Source organism: Prionailurus viverrinus, chromosome D4 (assembly GCF_022837055.1).
Source record: "Prionailurus viverrinus isolate Anna chromosome D4, UM_Priviv_1.0, whole genome shotgun sequence".
NCBI classification, from domain to species: Eukaryota; Metazoa; Chordata; class Mammalia; order Carnivora; family Felidae; genus Prionailurus; species Prionailurus viverrinus.
Genome location: NC_062573.1, coordinates 593,997 through 617,953, shown reverse-complemented (window position 1 = coordinate 617,953; position 23,957 = coordinate 593,997). Strand labels below are relative to the sequence as shown.

General features: G+C 46.3%; 1 protein-coding gene and 1 pseudogene across 2 annotated transcripts in view; one reads left to right on the top strand and one right to left on the bottom strand.

Moving 5' to 3' along the window:
* GLE1 (GLE1 RNA export mediator) overlaps positions 1 to 23,351 on the top strand; it is a 31,176-nt gene extending 7,825 nt beyond the window's left edge. For both annotated transcript variants that reach the window (XM_047830636.1, XM_047830637.1), the window contains exons 3-16: positions 1,287 to 1,397; positions 6,423 to 6,571; positions 6,814 to 6,874; positions 7,068 to 7,322; positions 10,885 to 11,113; positions 11,670 to 11,782; positions 11,944 to 12,013; positions 15,370 to 15,512; positions 15,610 to 15,800; positions 16,996 to 17,125; positions 18,890 to 18,994; positions 20,170 to 20,252; positions 21,158 to 21,221; positions 22,158 to 23,351. In XM_047830636.1, coding sequence (XP_047686592.1) covers positions 1,287 to 1,397; positions 6,423 to 6,571; positions 6,814 to 6,874; positions 7,068 to 7,322; positions 10,885 to 11,113; positions 11,670 to 11,782; positions 11,944 to 12,013; positions 15,370 to 15,512; positions 15,610 to 15,800; positions 16,996 to 17,125; positions 18,890 to 18,994; positions 20,170 to 20,252; positions 21,158 to 21,221; positions 22,158 to 22,226 — 1,773 coding nt within the window. In that variant the 3' untranslated portion in view covers positions 22,227 to 23,351. The remainder of the gene's footprint in view (positions 1 to 1,286; positions 1,398 to 6,422; positions 6,572 to 6,813; positions 6,875 to 7,067; positions 7,323 to 10,884; positions 11,114 to 11,669; positions 11,783 to 11,943; positions 12,014 to 15,369; positions 15,513 to 15,609; positions 15,801 to 16,995; positions 17,126 to 18,889; positions 18,995 to 20,169; positions 20,253 to 21,157; positions 21,222 to 22,157) is intronic.
* On the bottom strand, positions 2,222 to 2,886 carry LOC125150565 (60S ribosomal protein L37a-like; annotated as a pseudogene).
* Positions 23,352 to 23,957: the final 606 nt, after the last annotated feature.

Sequence of the window (23,957 nt, the reverse complement as noted above, 5' to 3'; positions counted from 1 at the left end):
AGACAGAGCATGAACAGGGGAGGGTCAGAGAGAGAAGGAGGCACAGAATCTGAAACAGGCTCCAGGCTCTGAGCTGTCAGCACAGAGCCCAACACGGGGCTCGAACTCACGGGCTGTGAGATCATGACCTGAGCTGAAGTCGGCCACTTAACCAACTGAGCCACCCAGGCGCCCCTGTGTTTTTAATTTTTTAATGTTTATTTATTTTTGAGAGACAGAGACAGAGACAGAGCATGAGTGGGGGAGGGGCAGAGCGAGGGAGACACAGAATCCGAAGCAGGCTCCAGGCTCCAAGCCATCAGTGCAGAGCCGGACGTGGAGCTCGAACTCATGAACCATAAGATCATGACCTGAGCTGAGGTCAGACGTTTAACCAACTGAGCCACCCAGGCGCCCCTCATTCTTGAGGTTTAAATAAACTTTTAGATGGCTTTATATAATGAATTATTGTGTCATTTAGGAATTTTCGGGGGTTTGAGAGAAACCCAGTTCAAATTAGCTTAAGCAAAACAGAAGAGAAAAAGGAATTAATTAGCTCACATGACTAGTAAGTCTGTGAATGCATATAGAATCGGTTAGATCAGGGCAATATACTTTCTGCTTCTCTCTGCTTTACGTTATTTTTGACTTGATCCAACGACCCACCTACGGGGCTTTGCCTGTCCCCTCAATTCTGCTTAACTCTTCTTGGTTCCATCCTTCTTATAGACTCCATGTGGCAAGATGGCCATTAGTGACTGTAGACACACATCTTCTTAGATTAGCATCCTCAGAGGTAGAAAGCCTTCCCAGATAACTCCATCAGAAAAGTTCAGAGATGGAGTCTGGCCTAGCTTGGCACAGGGGGATAGAGTACTTTGATCGGTAGGCTGGTCACATGATTACCCCTTGAAGGAGGGTGGAACAATTGGGGATGTGGGTTGGGATGGCTCCATTCAAACCACCCCAGCACACATTGACTCTTACCAGAAGAATTGGGAACAATTTGCCGGGCAGATCAAAACAAGCAAGCCAAAAAACAAAGCAAACTAAAATTGTGCAGAGAAATAACCCATCTATTGGTTTGTATATTATTATATGAACGTAATTCATATTATTACTCCCTTTACAACGGAAAACAATGAGAACAAGATCAATATGACAAGCACACTAGTTCTAACCTAAATTGTTCTGTTGTTGTTCTTCTGGGTGGTTGTTCATAGGTAGGGATGTGGTTTTCATGTAGAAGGGGTAGCATCAACTTTACCATCTTAAATGCTTAATTTTTCCATTTTCTGTCTGTATAGGACAAACATGAGTCCCAGCATGCAGAACCTATGGCACTTCAGTCCTCCCGGGGGATCAAAGTGGAAGGTTGCATCCGGATGTATGAGCTGGTGCACAGAATGAGAGGAAGAGTAAGTGTCCCATGAAGTAGGGTAGGCTTGACCCACGGCAGCCACATTTAAATACAGTTCTTCAGGCATTATGAATGCCCACCTCGTGCTAATCATTGTGCCCCACATGCTAGTAGCTCCTGATTCACTTGGGGACATAGTGTAACGTAGCATTTAAGAGTGAGCTCTCTGGGGCACCTGGGTGGCTCCATCAATTAAGCATCAACGTCAGTTTAGGTGAGGATCTCACAGTTTGTGGGTTCGAGCCCCACATTGGGCTCTGTGCTGATAGCTTAGAGCCTGGAGCCTGCTTCAGATTCTCTCTCTCTCTCTCTCTCTCTCTCTCTCTCTCTCTCTCTCCCCCCCTCCCCCACTCTCTCTCTCCCTCTCTCTCTCTCTCTGTCCCTCCATTCTGCATTTTGTCTCTCTCTGTCAAAAATGAATGAACAAATAAAAAAAAAAAAAGTGAGCTCTCTGAAGGAAGATAGATCAGGTTCACATCCTAGCTCATCCTAGCTCTTCTGTGTTGCATGTGACTTTGAGAAAATTACTTAGGCTCTCCTGGTTTCCATTTACTTCTCCAGAATTGGAAGATGATCTGGGGTTGTCAGATAAGGTTATATTTAGAAGATGGATCTTAACAGCCTCTTGAAGAAAGGTTAATTCTGTTTTAATAATTTATTTGACTTTATTATTTTTTTCATGCTTTTCCAATAAAAATCAGAAGGATTTTAGGGGCGCCTGGGCGGCTCAGTTGGTTAAGAGTCCAACTCTTGATTTCATTCTGGGTCATGATCTCACGGTTTGTGAGTCCGAGCCCTGCACTGGGGGATTCTCTCTCTCTGCCTCTCCCCTGCTCGCTCTCTCAAAAAAATTAGAAGGACTTTAATTCTCAGGTCTTTTGAGAGAGCAAAACTAATGTAACACAAGTGAGAATATCTAATTAATGAATTTAACAACAAACCAAAGTAATTTTGTTATGTAAACGAACCCATTTATTATAGGCTGGCTGTATTTCAGGTGGCGTAGCTTCTATGGCCTTTCACCTCCATCAGTCTGATGGGAGACTCTGCTGTGACGGCAGAAGTGGCCGTGTGGCTCCGGCGCCGCCGGCTGCCGTTTTCATGCAGGCACCGCGATGCCAGATCCCCACAGCTTGTCTTTTCATCTTGGTTTTGCCACAGAAGGAGCACGTATATTTGGCGGGCTGGCCTATTTCAGTCTTCACCATTTTCCTGAGGGAGGCACCATAATGGCTCCCGTATTTATGGAGGATTCCAACCATCCTGGTGCCGTTAGCCATGTTGCCTCAAACTAAGCCTGAGCCCAGGGAGCTGACGTTATGCTTTTGCAGTTAGAAAGACAACGCACGGTTTTGTAAGAATTTCCACAGATCGAGTGAGTTTATAATGTGAAAGTCTTCTGGCATCTACCCTCGTTTGTTCATTCATTGAGTCAACACATAGTTACCGAGCACTTACGTGCTTATGGAGCGCTTAGACGCTATTCTAGGTCTAGATAAAACAGTGAGCAAAGCAGACGCGGATTCAGGCCCTCAGAGCTTCTGTACTGGTGAGGAGAGATCGAAGTAAATAAGAGAAATAAGTAAAATGTAGGTAGAAGACTGTTTTACTCTGAGTGAAAGGGTCTGGTTGCTTCCTCTTGGGTGCTGGCAAGGCGGATGGTGAGGAATGCTCAGGTCCTGGCTAGGGGAGTCCTTTTCAGCTGAACACTTAATGCCCTTCATCTTCGGGAAAGTTTTCCCCTTTGATTAGTTTCTCTTCCTCTCCATTGCCTTTTTTTTCTCTCGTTTTAGGAACTTTTTATTAGTCAGATATTGGATCTCCTAGATTAATTCCCTATTTCTCTTATCCTTCCTCTCATTTTCCTTTTGTCTTTTTCTCTTTTCCAAGAGATTTAATTTTATCCTTCCATTGTTAATTGAAAAACTATGTACCTACCTATTTTTTAAATTATGTGTTTAGGGGCACCTGGGTGGCTCAGTCGGTTAAGCATCTGACTTCGGCTCAGGTCATGATCTCACGGTTTGTGGGTTCGAGCCCCGCCTCGGGCTCTGTGCTGACAGCTCAGAGCCTGGAGCCTGCTTTGGATTCTGTGTCTCCCCGTCTCTCTGCTCCTCCCCCACTCATGCTCTGTCTCTATCTCTCTCTCAAAAAGAAATAAACATTAAAAAAATTTTTTTTTAAATAAAATAAATTATATATTTGACTTTCATGGGCTTTTTCTTCTCCATGTGTTCCTTTTTTAGAGCATTTAATTCTCATTTCATATCATACTAAAGTTTTTTTCAGATTTGTATTCCTTGAAATAATTTGTTTTTTCTAGATTCATTATTCTAGGGTATAGAATTTCCTCAAATATCTAACGATCTTTATTTACCAGTGGTTGGACCAAGGCTTCCAGGTGCATTGTCAGGAACAAAATTATTATGATTTTGAACTTCCTAAGTGTCAGAATTCCTAGGGTATATGTTCTGGAATACCGGCCTCCACACTAGCTGATCCAGTTATCTCTGGATAATTTATTCATTTTCTTGTAGGAAAGAACTCTCTGTTTTTTTGGCTGGGAGTATGTATGCATGATTGTGTAATAAATCGCCCCCAAACTTGTGGCTTACAGCCACTACTGACATTTCATTCCTGTCCTTCGTGTTTCTGGAGGTCAACCTGCTCAACTAGGCAGTTCTCACTTGGGGTCTCTGTGGCTGCAGTGACAAGGTCTGGAATTCTTCCAGAGGCTTCCTCACTGACCTGTGTAGCTGTTGCAGTTACTTAGCTGGAACATCTGCCCTCTCCATGTGGCAGAGCTTCCTCCTAGCACAGAGGTCGGGTTCCAAGAGCAAGCATTGTAAGAGATATTGCCCGAGCTGCGAGCTGCGTGGCCTAGTCTCAGGAATCATGTAACATTATTTCTCTTTCCCACATTCTCTTAGCCAAGGCAGTCATGAGGGGCTGCTCAGGTTGAAGTGGAGGAGATGGGAGGGTCAGAGAATGTGCAGATCTCTCTCTTTTTTTTTAAGTTTATTTATTTATTTTGAGAAAGAGAGAGCATGCAAGCCGGGAGAGGGAGAGAGAGAAAATCCCAAGCAGGCACCACTCTGTCAGCATGGAGCTTGATGCGGGCTGGAACGCACTAACTGTCAGATCATGACCTGATCTGAGGTCAAGAGTCGGACACTTCATGGATTGAGCCACCCACGTGCCCCTGCGCAGATCTCTTTTTAAATCATTACACAGTCCACAACAGTAAAAACAAATCCAGTACAGAATGGGCAAAAAACAGATATACTTTACCAAAGGTACAAAGAAGCACATGAAAAGAGGTTTTCAGTGTTTATTTTGAGAGAGAGTGCAAGTTGGGGAGGAACAGAGAGAGAAGGGGACAGAGGATCCAAAGTGGGCTATGTGCTGACAGCAGACAGCTTGATGCGCAACTCATGAATCGTGAGATCGTGACCTGAGCCAAAGTCGGACACTTAACCGACTGAGCCACCCAGGCGCCCCGAAAAGATGTTTTTAAAAAATCATTGCAGCACACATGCCTGGCTACCGACTGTTCTGGTCTCATGATTTGGGAGGACGCGGCGGGCGGGGGGCGGAGATTTGAGTTGACTGTTTCGTCTGAAAACATTCAGCTGATATCTCTGTTTTCAGCCCCGTGAACCCCACCTGGTTTTAGATCTGGCATTGCCCAGTCCTGAGCCTCTTTGAGGTTCTGGTAGCTTGGTTCTCTCCCTGAGAGACGTAGTCTGCTTGTGTTTGCACGCACCCTCACGTTTGCTCAGCTCTGCTGTCAGTTCACACTCCTCCACAGAAATGTTGTGTTCCAGAAGCATGGTGAAAATTTTTCCCTGCTGACAATCCCATGCACGTTCTGCTGTTGAGTCCTTTTTCCCTTCCCAACTCATATTTAAATGGAGTCTCGGAGGAGAGGTTATAGATGCTGTGTTCACTTTGCCTTCTTGCACTGGAAGCTTTAAAATAGAATAATGTGACATCCTAACAATGTATTTTGCCGTATCTTCATGCCAGTATATATAGCATCTTGTCCTCTTCAAAGGCTGCAATGTGTTCTCTAGTCTGACCTACTATAATATGTGTAGTCAATCCCCAGTTAATGTAAATTGTTTTAAATTTACTGCCATCATCGACAGGACTGCAGTGAGCATCCTTGTTCATACATCTTTGCACACACGTTCAGTATTTCCTTGGGATAAATTCTTTTTTTTTTTTTTTTTTTTCAACGTTTATTTATTTTTGGGACAGAGAGAGACAGAGCATGAACGGGGGAGGGGCAGAGAGAGAGGGAGACACAGAATCGGAAACAGGCTCCAGGCTCCGAGCCATCAGCCCAGAGCCCGACGCGGGGCTCGAACTCGCGGACCACGAGATCGTGACCTGGCTGAAGTCGGACGCTCAACCGACTGCGCCACCCAGGCGCCCCGGGATAAATTCTTAAAAATAAACCAGTGCCAAAGGATATATACCCTTTAAATTTTAGTAGTTAAAATGTCACATCACTCTTAAAGACCAGATGAGAATACTCTCATGAATAGTAAATGGAATACCTTTAGGAATCTAGGAAGGGGACTTTCCTAAGTGGAGGTGGGGGAGGAAATGTAAGCAGAGATGATAAGGTGAGGAAAGGAGTAGATAGGAATGTGTATAGCATGTTTATGGAGTTAGAATGAGTATTTCTGTTGATTAAAATCAGAGTACACAGGATGGAGGCTTAAAAGCGCGGGGCTCTTTGACACCACGATGGTAAATACCTGTCCATTCCTAGCTGATACTGGAGTGACATGAATCGCAAGGGGCAAATTGGGAGAGCTTTCCAAAACAGCCGGGTGTAAACATCCACTCGGAGAGGAGAGGCAACTTGAGCATGGTTTCTGCGAACTAAGCAGCTGGTTCCATGCCCTTGAGTATCTCTGATGGAATTAAGGAGAGACGAGAGGATGTTCCGAATGGGTAAATGAGCAAGGTGCCGACAGAGCTGCAGAGAGCAGGTGCTGATTCTTTTCAGGAGGGCTTGAGGCAGTGGCAAGAGGAGCAGGAGAGGAAGGTGCGAGCCCTCTCTGAGATGGCATCTGAACAACTGAAGCGCTTTGATGAACGGAAGGAACTGAAACATCATAAAGAATTCCAGGACTTACGGGAAGTGATGGAGAAGAGGTGAGCGGGAACGTCCGTGTGCTCAGCCCGACCTCTGTCCCAGCATGAAACCCCAAGGGAAAGAGTTGACCTACTGAGGCTTTAAATATCGAAATAAAATAGCCAGTGAAGCTCATAACCTAGAAAAATGCCCAGCCTTGGAGAGGTGACCAAGGTGTCGCAAGGAGAGGGAGGCTTTTAGGAGAGGTAAGGTGAGACAGTTTCAGGAAGCATCCCTGACGTTCCTGCCATTCTTCCTGCAGCTCCAGAGAAGCCCTGGGGCACCAAGAGAAGCTAAAAGCTGAGCATCGTCATAGAGCAAAGGTCAGAGCCTGGGAGACTTCTTGTGGGTGCGTCCTGGTGTGGCTCTAACCCGGGTCTTGCCTCCCTGTGACTCCCTTTACCTGCTGGGGGGAGGGGGCCCATCTGTAAAATATGTAGCCTACCCGGGGCTTGGGGAATGTAGAAACAGAAGGCCCGGCGCCCCTGGGAGGTAACCGGACAACCCCTCCTGCAGATTCTCAACCTGAAGCTGAGGGAGGCTGAGCAGCAGCGCCTGAAGCAGGTGGAGCAGGAGCGGCTGCGGAAGGAAGAGGGCCAGGTCCGCCTGCGGGGCCTCTATGGCCTGCAGGAGGAGGTGCTGCACCTCAACCAGCAGCTGGACGCCTCTGAGCAGCATAAAGATGTGCTGAAGGTGGACCTGTCCGCCTTCCGGACCCGGGGCAACCAACTGTGCGGCCTCGTCTCGGGGATCATCCGGGCCACTTCTGAGGTGAGCGAGCTTCGGAGCGACCTGGTCTTCTGGCTCGGAAATGGACAGTCTTAGTGCAGATTTGTTTTCTGATTTAAAAGGAGTGCCTGGAAAAAAAACAATAATGCTTGCTTACTGTAGAAAATAGCAAGATCATTTGTTAGAGATAATAATAATCACCATTAGCGTTTTCTCTTTCTTCCCTGACAAGGAGTGTGCATGTGGGGGGTTACCCTTACCCCAAAGTGGACTTTTATACATCCAGAGTTTCTTATCTTAGGTTAAACAAATAATTGTTTATTCTGATTGCAAAATACTTTAGTTCATTCAGTAATCTTTTGTTGAACACCTGGTGTGCTATGGTAAAAATTGAAACCTTACGACAATGTATATAGCTTTTTTCCAGTTAACATTGTATTTTGAACACAAAATTACTACAATCACTAAAAATATTTTGATGTTTGTTTTTTGTTTTTTTAAAGAATGTTTGTAATGTTTATTTACTTTTAAGAGAGGCGGGGGGGCGGGGGATGCAGAGAGAGAAGGAGACACAGAATCTGAAGCAGGCTCCAAGCTCCGAACTGTCAGCACAGAGCCCGATGCAGGGCCTGAACCCACTAACCGGGAGATCATGACCTGAGCCTAAGTCGGACGCTTAATCAACTGAGGCATCCGGGTGCCCCTGATGTTTTTAGTTAAAGCAGTGTTAAAAAGTGCCAAGTTGGGGCGCCTGGGTGGCGCAGTCGGTTAAGCGTCCGACTTCAGCCAGGTCACGATCTCACGGTCCGTGAGTTCGAGCCCCGCGTCAGGCTCTGGGCTGATGGCTCGGAGCCTGGAGCCTGTTTCCGATTCTGTGTCTCCCTCTCTCTCTGCCCCTCCCCTGTTCATGCTCTGTCTCTCTCTGTCCCAAAAATAAATAAAAAACATTGAAAAAAAAAAAAAAGGTGCCAAGTATTGCCACAACACATGGCAGATATTCAGTATTTGATGAACACGTGGAATTGGATACTTCCCACATGTAATAATACCAAAAAACAATAGAAAAAGACATGTTTAATGTCGAACATTTAAGTTTCTGTGTTTTTACTACCATACATAGCACTATAGTAATACCATTCTATATACGTCTTATTTGTATTTCTTTGAGATAAATTTTTAGAAAAGGAATTACTGAAATAATTTTAAGGTTCTTGACTCTTACCCAAAAGTTGTACCAATTCACGTTTTTATGATTATTATGTTCCTACCCTTAGTTCTTATTTCTTCTCAAGTTTTTTTTTCAAGTTTTTGTTTTAAAAAGTCAGTGGAGGGTCTAGTTGGTTAAGTGTCTGACTCTTGATTTCGGCTCAGGTCATGATCTCACGGTTCATGAGTTCAAGCCCCACGTTGGGTGCAGAGATTACTTAAAAATAAAATCTTTAGAAATAAATGAAGGGGTGCCTGGCTGGCTCCGTCAGTGGAGCATCCAACTCTTGATCCTGGGATTGTGAATTTGGGCCCCATGTTGAGCATGGAGCCTGCTGACCCACCTGCCTACATACATAGATGTACACAGTAATTAATTAATTTATTTAATTAATAAATTGGGAGGCCTCGTTGATTTAACAGGCAAAACTACAAAACACATTTGTAGGGCAATATACAAAATGATGGCAGCACTTCTCGATTCGTCTTACGATTCTGGTGGTCATATTCTAACAAAATAGCACACTGAAAGAAATGGGAACATCACTCCGGCTTATATGCATTCTCATTTATGAGCAGAAATTCTAAATAAAAGATGAGTAGGGACGTCTGGGTGGCTCAGTTGGTTAAGCGTCTGACTTCAGCTCAGGTCATGATCTCGCTGCTCATGGGTTTGAGCTCCACAGCTGGCTCTGTGCTGACAGCTCAGAGCCTGGGGCCTGCTTCGGATTCGGTGTGTGTGTCTCCATCTCTGCCCCTCCCCGCTCATGCTCTGTCTCTCTCTTTCTCAAAAATAAATAATAAACATTTATAAATAAATAAATAATGATAAGTCAAATTTATCAGTGCCTCAAAACAATAATGTGCTATAACCAAAGAGGTATTATTCTAAGGATAATGAAAAGCTGGATTGATTGTTATGAAGTCTTTTCATGAACTTAATTTCATTAATAGGTTAATGGAGTGAAGTCATATGTTTGTCTTGTTAGATGTTGTAAAAGTATATGCTGAAATTCTACATCCTTTCCTATTAAAAAATAATAGTAAATTAAAAACTAAAATGTGTTCCCGGGGTGCCTGAGTGGCTCAGTCAGTTGAGTGTCCAACTCTTGGTTTTGGCTCAGGTCATGATCTCATAGTTTTGTGAGTTTGAGCCCCACATCACACTCTGCACTGGCAGCACAGAGCCTGTTTGGGATTCTCTCCCCCTCACTCTCTGCCCCTCCCCACTTGTGCTGTCTCTGTCTCTCTCAAAATAAATAAACTTAAAAAAAAATGTTTCTCATGAACATGATAGATTATGTATCCATTTAAGACTACATTTTAGGGACACCTGGGAGGCTCAGTCAGTTGAGTGTCTTATTGATATGGACTCAGGTCGTGATCTTGGGCTCCTTGCTGAGCGTGGAGTCTGCTTGAGATTCTCTCTTTGTCTCTGTCTCTCTCACTCTCTCAAAACAACATTAAAAACATAGACTATATTTTAGACATGCCATTAAAATTGGGAAAGAAATAAAAATGTACCATGTTGCTACAATAGTAACAAATTATTGATGTCATTAACGGTGTTTTAGCCAATAAAATGTAATAAGACAAAGGAGAAATATTTGAGGAAATGTAATTTGATAACAATATGATTGTCTACCTAGAAAGCCAAGAGTAAAAAGCTCCGAGCTATTAATATTTTTTTTTTTTATTTTTTTTTTTCAACGTTTATTTATTTTTGGGACAGAGAGAGACAGAGCATGAACGGGGGAGGGGCAGAGAGAGAGGGAGACACAGAATCGGAAACAGGCTCCAGGCTCTGAGCCATCAGCCCAGAGCCTGACGCGGGGCTCGAACTCACGGACCGTGAGATCGTGACCTGGCTGAAGTCGGACGCTTAACCGACTGCGCCACCCAGGCGCCCCTTAATATTTTTTTTTAACGTGTATTTATTTTTGAGAGACAGAGCGTGAGCAGGGGAGGGGCAGAGAGAGAGGGAGACACAGAATCCAAAGCAGGCTCCAGGCTCTGAGCTGTTAGCACAGAGCCTGACATGGGGCTTGAACTCACAAACCTCGAGATCATGACCTGAGCCGAAGTCGGACGCTTAACTAACTGAGCCACCCAGGTGCCCCAACATGGTATCATTTTAATCTAGACTGTTGTCACAAGCTTTTAAAGAATTATCCGAGCATTGTTGGTGAGAGCATGGAAAAATCCATACTCTGTGGATGTGATGGTTAATCAGTATTACCTTTAAGAGGACAGGAACGCAGTAGGTATCAGCATGTTGAATGTGGGTACTCCATGGGGTGCAACAGTTCCAATTTAGCAATGTATTGTGTGAGCTGTGATTCAGCTTCACAGGTACCTGGGGAATAGACGCTAAGCTCTGCCTCTGTCACCCTGACAGAACGGCTTTCCCACGGCAGAGGACCAGGCTGTGGCTGAGAGAGCCCTGCAGGAAATGCGGGACCTCCTTACAAGCTTGCAGCAGGAGATCGCCAGGGCCTGTGAGGACAAGAGGAGGCAGGATTTGGAGGCCCAGGTAAAGCGGCAAGACTCACACATGCAGCAGGGGCCAGAGGTCCACAGAGAGACCCCAGCTCCCAGCCAGGGCCCAGGAGGGAAACAGAATGAAGGTGGGTGTTGGCGTGGATACGGTCCTTTAGCCCAGAACATGAAAGGAGACAAGAATATGTTTGAATATCGGGTTAAGCTTCAGGACAATTTACCGGAACTGTTAACATAATGTAAAACTCTGTACGTTTACTGAATTACGTTCAGTTTGGTTGAGGCCGAGCCTGACTTCCAGTACTTGCCACGAGGATTTGAAATTCTGTATAATTCTAGTAGATGTATCATCCCAGGTTTTGCTGCTCTGACTTTTTAAAATAAATATTACGCAGTGTATGTTCACTGCATATGTAAGAGAATCAGTCGAGCATCATGGTTAAGAATGCTGGCTTTAGAGCCAGGTCCACGGGAATGTGGTTTTTCTACTTCCTGGCAATGCGACTTTGGCAAATTGACCTTTCTATGCCTATTTCCTTATGTAGAAAGTGAAGATAATGATGGTATCTACTTCCTAGGGTCCTTGAAAGCCATTAATACCTGTATCAGCTGATTAGAACAGTGCCTGGCTCACGTGAAGGGTTCAGTGAGTACAATTACGAGAGCCTCTCTTCTCTTCCTCAGACCTCCAAGTAAAGGTACAAGACAGTACAATGCGGTGGTACCACCAGCTGCAGGATGTTTCCAGTCAGTGCGTGTTGGCCTTTGAGGAGCTGACCAACAGCAAAGACAGTCAGGTACGGAGGGCTGTAAGTTGCGAGTTGTCTGGGCCTGGGAGTGCTCTGAACAGCCCCGTGTCCCAGAGGAATGTTGCTAGCACGTCACCTTCCCTAATCCTGCTGTCATCTACTCAACTCTTCCGGACACTATTTGCCCTCTCGCTGTTCTCTCCTGGCAGGCCAAAAAGGTAAAGATGGACCTCCAGAAAGCTGCCACCATCCCAGTGAGCCAAATCTCCACCATTGCAGGTTGGTCAGAGGAGTTCAGAACATGGCCCTTCGCTTCACTTTGTTATTTTGTACGACTCCACATCTCCTCATCTATAAGGTTCCCGTAGACAGAGTCTGTTCCAACAAATGACATGACGTTGGGTCAGGCACGTGTAAGTTATGTCTTACTCTCTTTTGTTTCCTCTTCAACATGTAGAAGGCGATCATTACGTGTTTGTTGACTTGATTTATAAATAAGCTGTATATCAACAGTAAATTATTTAAGAAGGGTCTTACCTGAAGTTGAAAGTTACTGTTGAAGGGGCGCCTAGGTGGCTCAGTCAGTTGGGGTCTGACTCTTGATTTCGGCTCACGTCATGATCTCACAGTTTGGGAGTTCGAGCCCCACATTGGGCTCTCTGCTGTCAGCACAGAGCCTGCTTCAGATCTTCTGTCTCCCTCTCTCTGCCCCTCCCCTGCTTGCACTCTCACTCTCTCAAATAAAGTAAACATTGAAAAAATATATCACAAGAATCCATATTTAGAAAAAAAAAAAGTTACTGCTGAAAACATCACTCAGGGAACCTAGGATGTAACATACGCTCTTTGCTTTTGTTCTACAACATGAGCCATTAGCTTATCCAAGCTCGAAACCTGCCTGAACATTTGTTTTTCATGTTTAGTTTTGAGAGAGAGAGAGAGAGAGACAGAGTGTGAGGAGGGAAGGGGCAGAGAGAGAGACACACACACAGAATCCAAAGCAGCTCCAGGCTCTGAGCTGTTAGCACAGAGCCCGACATGGCGTTCAAACACACAAGCTGTGAGATCATGACTTGAGCTGAAGTCATACACTTAACTGACTGGGCCACCCAGGCTCCCCTAAACCTGCCTTCATACTTTAGAACATCTTCCTTTTCTCTCCAGAGACTGAGCTCTAGATAGTGAGAAGCAGACAGGGGGAAGTCCCTTTTTTCTCTTCATTCGGAAGCAGAGGTTTGTTTTTGTAGAGGTCAAGATGTGGAAGCCTCCAAGTTGCGGGCCATGCTGCCCAGTGGCTGGGGAGCACGAACAGCTGAAAAGCTGCTCTGACTTAGCATGGGTCCCGCTTGCCCTAATTCACTTGTTGCCTGGAAAACGTAGAAAAGTTATAATTCCTGCCCACAAGAGGCCCCGTGATGGAACTTATGTATCGCCCTGCTGGTTCTCTCTGGATCAGGACAAGGTATAAATCAATAACCGCATATCACCTCTGGGCTTTAAAGTGCTGTTTCCTTTGCTGGCAACAGCAACAGGGGCGAGGTTGACCTGACAGCCTTACCTCACCTTCACTGCTGTCCTTAGGGTTGTCCCCAGTCCTGACCCCTCAGCCAACCACAGACCGCTTTGCTTCCTCCTTCAGTGGGAGGGACACTCAGATGCCAGCCTTTTCCACACGTACACAACGTGTACCCCTGCCTCTTAGTCCGTGTCTGCATGTGGAGGGAGGCATTGTCCATGCACGCTTCCCCTTCTGCCTCTGCCTTTGTTCCCCGCTCTCCCATCCCCTTCAAGACTTGCCTCAATTGCTTATCACCTAATCTCCTGGTTTCTGCAAAATTACTCCCTTTTACAGGCTCCTTTTCTTTTAAACATGCTGAGTTACTCACATCCTAAAGTATGTTTCCTTTGGTTCAAGATCTGTCTTTTCTAGCCTTCCTCACGTTTCTCTTTGGTCCTGGTGATTATTCCCTTCTCTACGAACTCTCTTCCTTTGGCTTCCATGGCAACATGAATTTCTAGGTTCTCCTGCCACCTCCCTTCCTCCTTTGTGGGCTCCTCAGTCTCCTGTCCCCACCCTAATCCCTAACTGGAGGTGCTTCCCAGGAGTCCGCTGTCACCCTTGGTTCCCAGTCCACTTACCCTCAGGGCTGCAGATGCTGTCTCTGTGCGGGTGGCTCCCCAGTGTCCCTCTGGTGGACTCTTTCCTCAGAGCTTCAGAGCCCCTCGCTCTGGCCCCTGGGGGACGTCTGCCGGTGTCTTTCTCCTACCCCACGTTCAGAGTATGCAGACATCAGCTCCCCATCCTCCTTTATGCCTCCTTTTCCCCTGTTTGCTCTCAGGAACCAGAGCACCACTGGCAACTCCGGCACCTTGGCTGGAACCCTGGGAGTCCTCCCCCTGACTGCTCTCTCTGTTTCATTCTCCACATCCGATCAGGCTCTAGTTTTGCTGGCCTTCACTTTTCTGCATATTTCTTTGAATATGTTCCCTTTGTCTGCACCATCACTGTGAGTCTTTGAAGAGCCAGATGCAGACTTGCTCTAGAGTTAGTGCTCAGTACATGCTGAATGACTGGGAAAGAAATGATCTCATTCCTGCCTCTTTAAAGGCAGCGGTTAGATTCGGGGCAGAATTTAATCTCTTTGGTGCTGGTGTGGCATATGGGATGTAGGAGGCCATGCCAGCCCTAGGGTTGGGGTGGAGAGGCATGGAGGAAGGAATTGACAGGGAATTTGGCCAGTGGGGTCCTTTGAAACCATCAGTAAAGTAGTACTGAAGTATGACTTAGCAGGAGTGGGTGCTACTATTTTGATAGCTCATTAAGTTTTGAGTAATGGAGACCAATTCAGATCTGCATAGGCCAAAAAAGAAAAAGACATTTAATCTAAAGATAAAGGGGTGTTTCTCAGAATCTACTGGCAGGAATGGGGCTAGGTCTCAGGAGCTAGAAACCTTCAGACCCTTTTCTTTCATTTTCCTTCTGTACATCTCTTATTAGGTAGACCACTGGTCTTTGGTCCACTTGGCAGATGCAAGTCCCCGGTGTTCGTGAGTGTGTGTGTTGCAGGGCCAGCCACCTCCAGGACGTGACTCTGTGAGCTGGCTGATTGGCTCAGCTGGTCTACTCCTAATCAAACTGTAGCCAGTGTGGGCTTGGGGCTTACCGGATCCGGAATACAAATATAGCCGCCAGGAGCCCGCTTCTGTGCATCTGAGGCTGGAGGGCAGGTCCCAGAGGAGGGGGTAGTCACTGAGAGCTGGGAAGAGCCTTTAGAACGGTTTTCCTAGAGATGCAAATGACTACTTTAGGGACGCCAGCTATAGCCCACGGGATCTGTGGCCATTTAACAGCTATGTCCATCCTGTTTATCTCTCTGGTATGTCGATTTCAGAATTTGTTCATTCCCAAATAAGGAATTCCTTTGAAATAGTACCATGCCTTCTGTACTCCTGCATCCGGGACAATCTACATCTGCTTGTCGTGTACTTTTCTGCAACAGTATTTTGATGTTAGACTCTGACTTTGTGTGGGGCTGCCCGGCTGGGTTTTCATAGAGGCTTTCTTACTGCAGTGATGAGAAGCAGCGTGGCCTGCAGTTGAATCTTTTAACTGACTTTATCTCTGTCATACCCAGGCTCAAAGCTGAAGGAGATCTTTGACAAGATCCACAACCTGCTCTCCGGAAAACCAGTTCAGTCTGGCGGGCGCTCTGTGTCCGTCACACTTAACCCACAGGGCCTGGATTTTGTCCAGTACAAGCTGGCAGAGAAGTTTGTGGTGAGAAACTTTGTAACCAGAGGTATGGGGATGGGCCTGTGTGCAGCCCTTCTGCTTCTCTCCAGAGTAACCAAGGGTCCCGTCTCTGCTCCCGCAGAAACAAGGAGAGGAGGAGGTGGCCTCTCACCACGAAGCGGCATTCCCCATCGCGGTTGTGGCGTCTGGGATCTGGGAGCTCCACCCCAGAGTGGGCGACCTCATTCTTGCCCATCTCCACAGGAAGTGCCCCTACTCAGTTCCCTTCTACCCACCTTTCAAGGAGGGAATGGCTTTGGAAGACTACCAGAGGTGAGGTAGTTTTTCTCCTCACTCACTCTCCCCGGGGTCTGAATAAAATACAGAGAGAACTGGGGTTTGCTCTCCCTCCCTTCACAACTCCTCATATGTACCTTGACTTTCTATCAGAGAATCCAGTGTCTTTCATGCAAACTCGCTGCTTTGGGAATTTGTGGATTCAGCTGGAATAGTCAATATAGTTTAAGGGAAAGAATATTGGATCTAGAATTAGGGGGCGGGAGGGGTCTTAGAATTTGGCCCTGCTTCATCATTTAATAGATTTGCAAAGTGGGGCAGTCATGTAAGCTCTTTGAGCATCATTTTATTTGCAAACGGGGGTCATAACATCCATCAATCCTGTGAGTTTGGGGCTTCTGGCTGGCTCCTTCAGGAGAGTGTGCAACTCTTGATCTTAGGGCTGTGAACTCGAGCCCCACATTGGTGCAGACAATGCTTAAAAACAGAATGTTAAAAAAAAATTTGTGAGTTTACCTCACAAGGCTTATGTGATGATGCACGGATGTGATTGTGGATGTGTGTGCTTTGCAAACAAAGTTTTCTGCAGAGGTAATGATATGTAATCATATAAGAAGAATAATGCTAAAAACGGGTGCCTGGCTGCCTCAGTGGGTAGAGGCTGCAACTCTTGATCTCGGGGTTGTGATTTCCAGCCCCACATTGGGCCCTAGGGCTTACTTAAAAAAATAATAATATAAGGGGCACCTGGGTGGTTCAGTTGGTTGAGTGTCCAACTCTTTAAAAAATTTTTTTTTTAATGTTTATTTTTGAGAGATAGAGTCAGAACATGAGGCTTCAGGCTCTGAGCTGTCAGCACAGAGCCCGATGTTGGGCTCGAACCCATGAGCTGTGAGATGACCTGAGCCCAAGTCGGATGCTTAACCCACTGAGTCACTCAGGTGCCCCCAAAATTAACCGTCTCTTAATTTCGGTTCAGGTCATGATCTTGTAGCTTGTGGGATTGAGCCCTGTGTCAGGTTTTGTGCTGACAGCATGGAGCCTAGTTGGGATTCTCTCTCCCTCTCTCTCTGCCCCTCCCTAACCTCAAAATAAATAAATATCTAAAGTAACAATACTAATAATAATGCTAAATGTAATAGTACTAGATTGTTTCTTTTAGCCATAAAAAATAAGTGATTTGTCACCCTCACTTTGGCCTTGTCACATTGAATTTTTTCTTCCCACACAGGACGCTTGGCTACCAAGTGAAGGACTCCAAAGTGGAACAGCAGGACAACTTTCTAAAGCGCATGTCTGGGATGATCCGACTCTACGCCGCCATCATCCAGCTCCGGTGGCCGTATGGAGGCCGACAACAGGTGGTAGAAAAGACTTGCTCTCAAGAGAGAGGCCAGACTGTGTTCGTGTATTCTGTCCACAGGGACTATTGCCCTTCTTGCCAAGTGGGCAGTCTGGTTACATGATGATGTATTGTCGCTCCCTAGGTATGTTCTAGAGAAGTTGATGTTAACTATTAGGAAGTTTTGGACTATCAGAACCTTTTGTTCAGTGATTGAGTCAGCTGAGGCTTTAAAGAACTGAGTTTATAAGAGGGTCTGTGAGATGAGAGTCTGTTGTAAACCAGTCATTAAGGTTCTATAGAAGATTCTATTAGATGGAGTGAGTCTAAATGACAGTGTCAGGGCACCTGGGTGCCTCAGTCGGTTGAGTGTCTGACTCTTGATTTCGGCTCGGGTTGTGATCCATGGGTTGTGAGATCGAGCCCCACGTTTGGCTCCACGCTCAGTGCGGAGTCTGCTTCAGATTCTCTCTCTGTCTCTGTCCCTCTTCCCCACTCGTGCTGTCTCTCAAAATAAAAATGACACAGTGTCATTTTATTATTTCTTTCTTTCTTTTTTTTTTTTTTTTTCAACGTTTTTATTTATTTTTGGGACAGAGAGAGACAGAGCATGAACGGGGGAGGGGCAGAGAGAGAGGGAGACACAGAATCGGAAACAGGCTCCAGGCTCTGAGCCATCAGCCCAGAGCCTGACGCGGGGCTCGAACTCACGGACCGCGAGATCGTGACCTGGCTGAAGTCAGACGCCTAACCGACTGCGCCACCCAGGCGCCCCTATTTATTTATTTCTAAGTAAGCTTTAGGCCCAACGTGGGACTTGAACTCATAACCCTGAGATCAAGAGTTGCTCGCTCTGGGGCACCTGGGTGGCTCAGTTGGTTAAACCTCTGACTTCAGCTCTGGTCGTGATCTCATGGTTCATGAGTTCAAGCCCACTTCAGGCTCTGTGCTGACAGCTCGGAGCCTGGAGCCTGCTTCCGATTCTGTGTCTCCCTCTCTGCCCCTCTCCGTCCCCTGTTCACACTCTGTCTCTCTCAAAAATAAACACTTTTTTAAAAGTTATATTTATTTTAAATAATCTTTACATCCAATATGGGGCTCAAACTCACGACCCTGAGATCAAGAGTCACATGCTCTTCTGACGAGCCAGCCAGGCCCCCCCAAAAGTAAATAAACAAACAAACAAAAAAAGGGTCGCTCACTCTACCGACTGAGTCAGCCAGGCACCCCGTCACTGTCATTTTAGACCTGGTTGGTGCCTCACATCACAGATGAGCAGATGGAGTCCCAGCGAGCTATAGTGACATAGTGACAAAGCCACGGCTGGGGTGCGGGTCTTTGACTTGCCAGCCTAGTGCTTTTCTCAAAGGATACAGATTAGAGATGGAGAAGTTAATGTACTCAGAGACCTAAGAGAAGGAAATGTAAGTTGATTGAATCCAAGTTTTTATTGTGTACCTGCTGTGTCCCACATTCTGTGCTAAAGGTCCCAAGAATAATAAATAAAACATCTGTATGGATAACTGTTGGTCAGCGGACTCCCTGAAACCAGAGCTGTCAGATGTGGACTGAAGGGATCCTGTAGGCAATGTGTGGGTTCCGGTGTGTTGGGACATTTGAAAACAGAATTTGTTCGGCGTGTGCTGTGTCTGCCCTGCGGCCTGTGCTTGATTGAGATGATCTGAGGGTTCATGTCACTTAGAAATGGCTGGATGATAACCTTGGGAGTTTAGATCTCCGGATACAAGGAGACCAAATCATGACCAAGTGTCTTCGCTCCCAGATTCACCCTCACGGCTTAAATCATGGCTGGCGCTGGTTGGCACAAATCTTAAATATGGAGCCCCTGTCAGATGTGACAGCCACTCTCCTCTTTGACTTCTTGGAGGTATGTAATGCAGTTATCACACGAGAGGGGGACAGTGGTTGAAGCAGCCTTGTGCCACTGCGTGGCGTGAATCGGGAAGCAGTATGGAAATAGGCTATTGGTGAACAGCATTAGGATCCAGTCTTACACATTTTTTCCCAAGTGCTAAAGACAAACCAGGCTTTTGGGTTTTCTTCCCACTGTGCTTTCCTTCTCTGTGTGGTTGTGTTCTCACTGTAAAGAAAAAACTGTACATCCCAGCACCAGCAAAAAGGGATGTTTGTTTCAAGGATAGAGAAGTGACTCCCAGAACCAAGGGTAGGATGTGTGATTGACTCTCGTGTGGGCCTGGAACTAGGAACTAGAATGTCACCAGGTACCAAGAGTCCTTTTGGGGCTACACGGTCCTTCTTGTGCTCTCCCCGTAGGCTGCTCATTCTTGCTCCTTAGGCCAGTTTTCTCTAGATCTCTGCACGGTGGAGAAGGTGGCCATCCTGGGCTATAGCCCTCTGCCTCAGTGCAGTCACCTAGTGTAGTGGAACTGGCGGCTCACTTTTGTAATCCCTCATTCCCAGGAGAGCAAATATGATCAACTAGCCTTGGCCACATTATCTCCTTCATCCAGAAGGTTCTATACGGTCCTGTCTGCCTATGAAGGGCCACCACTGTAGAGTGAGGGTAAGGGTTTCTGTGGACAGGAGACATTTCTTAAAGGATAAAGGCTTAGGGCACATACCATAACAGATGTGGGCCATCGGGCCTATAATGCCAAATGCTTCCAGTCACCCTGGAGCTTCTGAAGTCACAGGACGTGAGCAGAGACCATGAATAAATTTGAGAACATGGTGGTGCCCTGCTTACTAAGGTTGGGAGGAACACCGCACCTTTGGAAAGGTTTCCATTCAGTAGACTCAAAGAAGAACAATTAAGTTAGACTCACATTCTCCGGTTTGTGAAAATACCTGGTTTCTTGGCTATCTTATTTCACGGAGGTTTTGTCCTATACAGACAAATGTTTCAGAAGAAGGTTGGGTATTTCCATTTGTTCCCTTGCTTAGCTAGCTAAGTGGCATTGTGACTGAGACTCTTGGTAGGAGGGAAAGGCAAAGGGCTGGTGTGCTTTATGGGTCTTTGGGTCTCTTGGGTGAGTGTGAATTTGCCTTCCCTTCTCTGATGGTGCCTGTCTTCCCCTGGAGGTGTGTGGGAATGCCCTCATGAAGCAGTACCAGGTACAGTTCTGGAAGATGATACTTCTCATCAAAGAGGACTACTTCCCCAGGTATGTGACCTGTTGAACAGACACCACGGGATTCAATGAGTAAAACCCATGGTGTCAAATGCCCTTGGGTGCCGCTGGGTTTGACTCTGTTAAAAGCAGTTGTATTGGGGCGCCTGGGTGGCTCAGTCAGTTGAGCATCGGACTTCAGCTCAGGTCATGATCTCACAGCCCAGCTCGTGAGTTCGAGCCCCATGTCAGGCTCTGTGCTGACAGCTCAGAGCCTGGAGCCTGCTTCAGATTCTGTGTCCCTCACTCTCTGCCCCTCCCCCTCTCTCACTCTGTGTCTGTCTCTCAAAAAAAAAAAAAAGGCCATCGTATTAAGTGTGACATCTTCTCCTATCCTTCTTTTTGATATTTGAGTAAGTGCTTTTGAACTCTAGTGAGAGTTTCTTAAACATTATTGGCTAAATGAAAAAATGAATTAGGAAGATTCTGGATTCAGATACCTGACATGTCTTTAACTCTGTTTTCCAAACTCCCCCAGCTAATCAGGGATGGTGATTACATGTGGTCGTGAATTAAACCCAAAGAGTCAAGCTCCCTTAATCAGTTGGAGAAACTGATCTGTCGGCCAGTTTGCTTGACTGTCATGGCGTCCGCCTCTGGGTGCCCTTCTCATTCCTCTCAACACTGGCATTTCGGGGCGGGGAGAGATCTTGGCAGCATCTATCCTGTCTGCTCACAGAGATCTTGGAAAGGAACGTCCTCTCCTTTATCCCCTGGTTTGAAAAGAAGGCTGAGACCATTTGGAAGAATGACAGCATCCTTGGTCCAAAAGACCTCTGCCCAAGTCGTTTGATCTCCCCCTTCTCCCGCTTCCCGTAGATCGGCAGTGCCCCTAACTCCTCTAAAAGGGACGGGGCAATCATAGCTGTCACTTGCGTATTGTCTTCCTCTTCCTGCAGGATTGAAGCTATCACAAGCTCAGGACAGATGGGTTCCTTCATACGCCTCAAGCAGTTCTTAGAGGTAAGTTCTTACCTCTCGAGCTGTTGTTGACCTTGAAGGCGCCTGTGTTTGACAAGTCCTGGACCTCTATGCTCTCGGATTACAGTCTCTTCCTATTTTTTTTGAACCCTACTTTTTTGTCCAGGATCCCCCTTAACCTTAAGGGTTGCTGTTTCATCATCCTAGATGTCACTGTCCCTACTGCCTGTGGGGAAGCTATCCTAAGGGATGAATAAAATATCCTCAATGAATCTGGTCTCACTGATACATGTTTTTGTTTTGCGGGATTTTTTTAGTTTATGTATTTATGTTTGAGAGAGAGAGCATGAGCACAGAAGTGGCAGAGATAGAGGGAGAGAGAATCCCAAGCAGGCTCCACACTGTCAGAGCCTGACATGGGGCTCAAACCCACAGAACCTCGAGATCATGACCTTGCTTAACTGACTGAGCCACCCAGGCGCCCCTCGCTGATACATGTTTTACAGGCTGGCCAGGGTTCCTTTCTCAGTGTCTGGCCAGGGGAACTGGGAAATTTGGTCACTTTTTCTCTATGACAAGAGACTGCACTTTCAGCCAGACTCCTCCCCTGTTTCTCAGTGCTGAAACCCTCTTTAAAGAGGTTAAGTATGACAGACACCGTAGAAGCTTCTGGTGGGTCTGCCAAGACAGCCCACTGACTTCCACTTTCCAGTAGCCCGAGTGGGCAAACGGGGGTCGTGAAGGTCAAGGCCGGGCGCTGGGAAACGAGGCGGGGGCAGCATGACCAGCAGCATTCCCCTTGTCCTCTGCTGCAGTTCATACAGAAGCAGAAGTCTTCTGCACCACCATTGGTCTTTTCCCGGTGTTGACCACTGTCCCGTGGGACTTAAGCTTGCTGTCCCTCAAAGCTTCCAGCTGGTAATTGTGGGAAGGCACGTTACCAGAAAATCATTGTTTTCTCCATCTTTCCCTGACCAGAAATGTTTGCAGCGCAAGGAGATTCCTGTCCCCAAGGGCTTTCTGACCTCCTCCTTCTGGCGTTCCTGATGGCACCCCGGCGCCCACCATCTCTGTTCTGTTGCAGAGGGACAATAATAAAGCAACTGAAAACAGCTACATTTGGGAGAAGTCATATCAGATTTAGAAATCTACCAACCTGTGCTTTATATATTTGTACCCATGACTAGGAGAGGAGATCGTTCAGGGGTCCCAGAATCTAGGAGGTCTCTCGTAGGTTGGACAGTCCTTAAGGGATCCACATGACAGAGTAAATGGAATCGGCTTTTCTCACTTCTACAAATATGGTGAGGTGTTTAGTTCTTGGTCTCCTCCTTCATTTCCTTTGTCTCTGCTGTCTTTCAGAAAGTAGGTGGTACCTTAACCATTTCCCTCTGAGCTGAAGTAAGCCCCCCACGCCTACTCCCCCGCCCTGCTGCCCCTCCCCAGAGTACAGGTTAATAGTTGAGGCCCAAATGCTTACATGAAAGTCTGGGCTATGGTGGTTTTGTTTTCTCAGCTTGTGGAGTAATTGTAAATTCAGGAAATGCCTGATGCAGACGTGGATTAAGCCCCAAATTGTATCAGAGATAGTTTAGCATCCGGGATTAGGACTGTTGATACATGTTATATTGAACAGGAAGCACTGTTGGTCCTTTTAATTGGGACTTTGCCCCCTGAAGGACTAGGGGTGCAGGATCCAGAGCAGGTGTGGGGTTTTGTTTGTTTGTTTATTTGTTTGTTTCTGAATTTGAATTAAGTTGAGCTGAGATGGGTTTGCAACACTATACAAGAGCCGAGCATCTACAGGCAATGATTCAGGGGTTAAATGAAGGTGTTCGGGAGGAACTGAGAACTGCTTTATAATTGTTTACATGTCCTGAATGAAGAATGATGATAGATTTGCCTGAATAAAGCCACGACAGAAATTCAGAACCTGGCTGTTCAGATAAGAATTGAGATTTGTTTTACAAAAGACTCACTGTCTTTTGTAGTGCAGAGGCAGGGATATACCCCTCTGTACCACCTGTTGTGTGTGGGGATGTGTTTTGGGGAGTGGGGGTATTCCCTGGTACTCCCGAGTGGCTTGAAGTAACACACTCTATGAATTGTTGACTATGGTGCCAAAAAATAAGTAATAAAGCTTGATTTTAAAAAACCCACTGCTGGTTGATGTGACCAATTTCCTTTGCCCTGAGCTGTGTACGTCATAGCTGTGTGCATGGTCAGGCACAGGCCTAGCTATAGAATGGTATATGTTCCTCCCTATTTTGTCTTCTTGACCTTCACCTAGGAAGATTTTTCTTTCTGTCATTCCTTTTCCGGAATTATGTACCTGACCTTGTTTCATCTAGCAGAAATGGAAAAGTACTGAAGTCTTTTCATGTGGATACAACAGAATGAACTCTGGGGAAGGTGTCAGAAGACTTGGTGAATTCACTTTTGGGTTTTGTGCCCTTGGGTGGGTCATTCTCTGAACCTCAGGATCACCACCCCTGCAAAAACACACGACGGGGATTAGTCATGAGATGAGCAGTTTTCAGTGCTCTGTAGCTTCCCAGCCAGTGTGTCGGCACAGATCTCCGCCTGTGGGGCCTGAGGTGGGCGGAGCCCCCAAGGCCAGTTGTTATTTGCACTTGCTTTACAGATGGCATTATTGTCTATGTATCATGACAGGAAACAGGTCAGGGAGCACTGACCTAGTGTTGAGTGGACAGGGCCCGGCCCTATAGTCAAGGTCAACATAGGGAGGCTTTGTGCAGATTTTAAATTTTTTTTAAC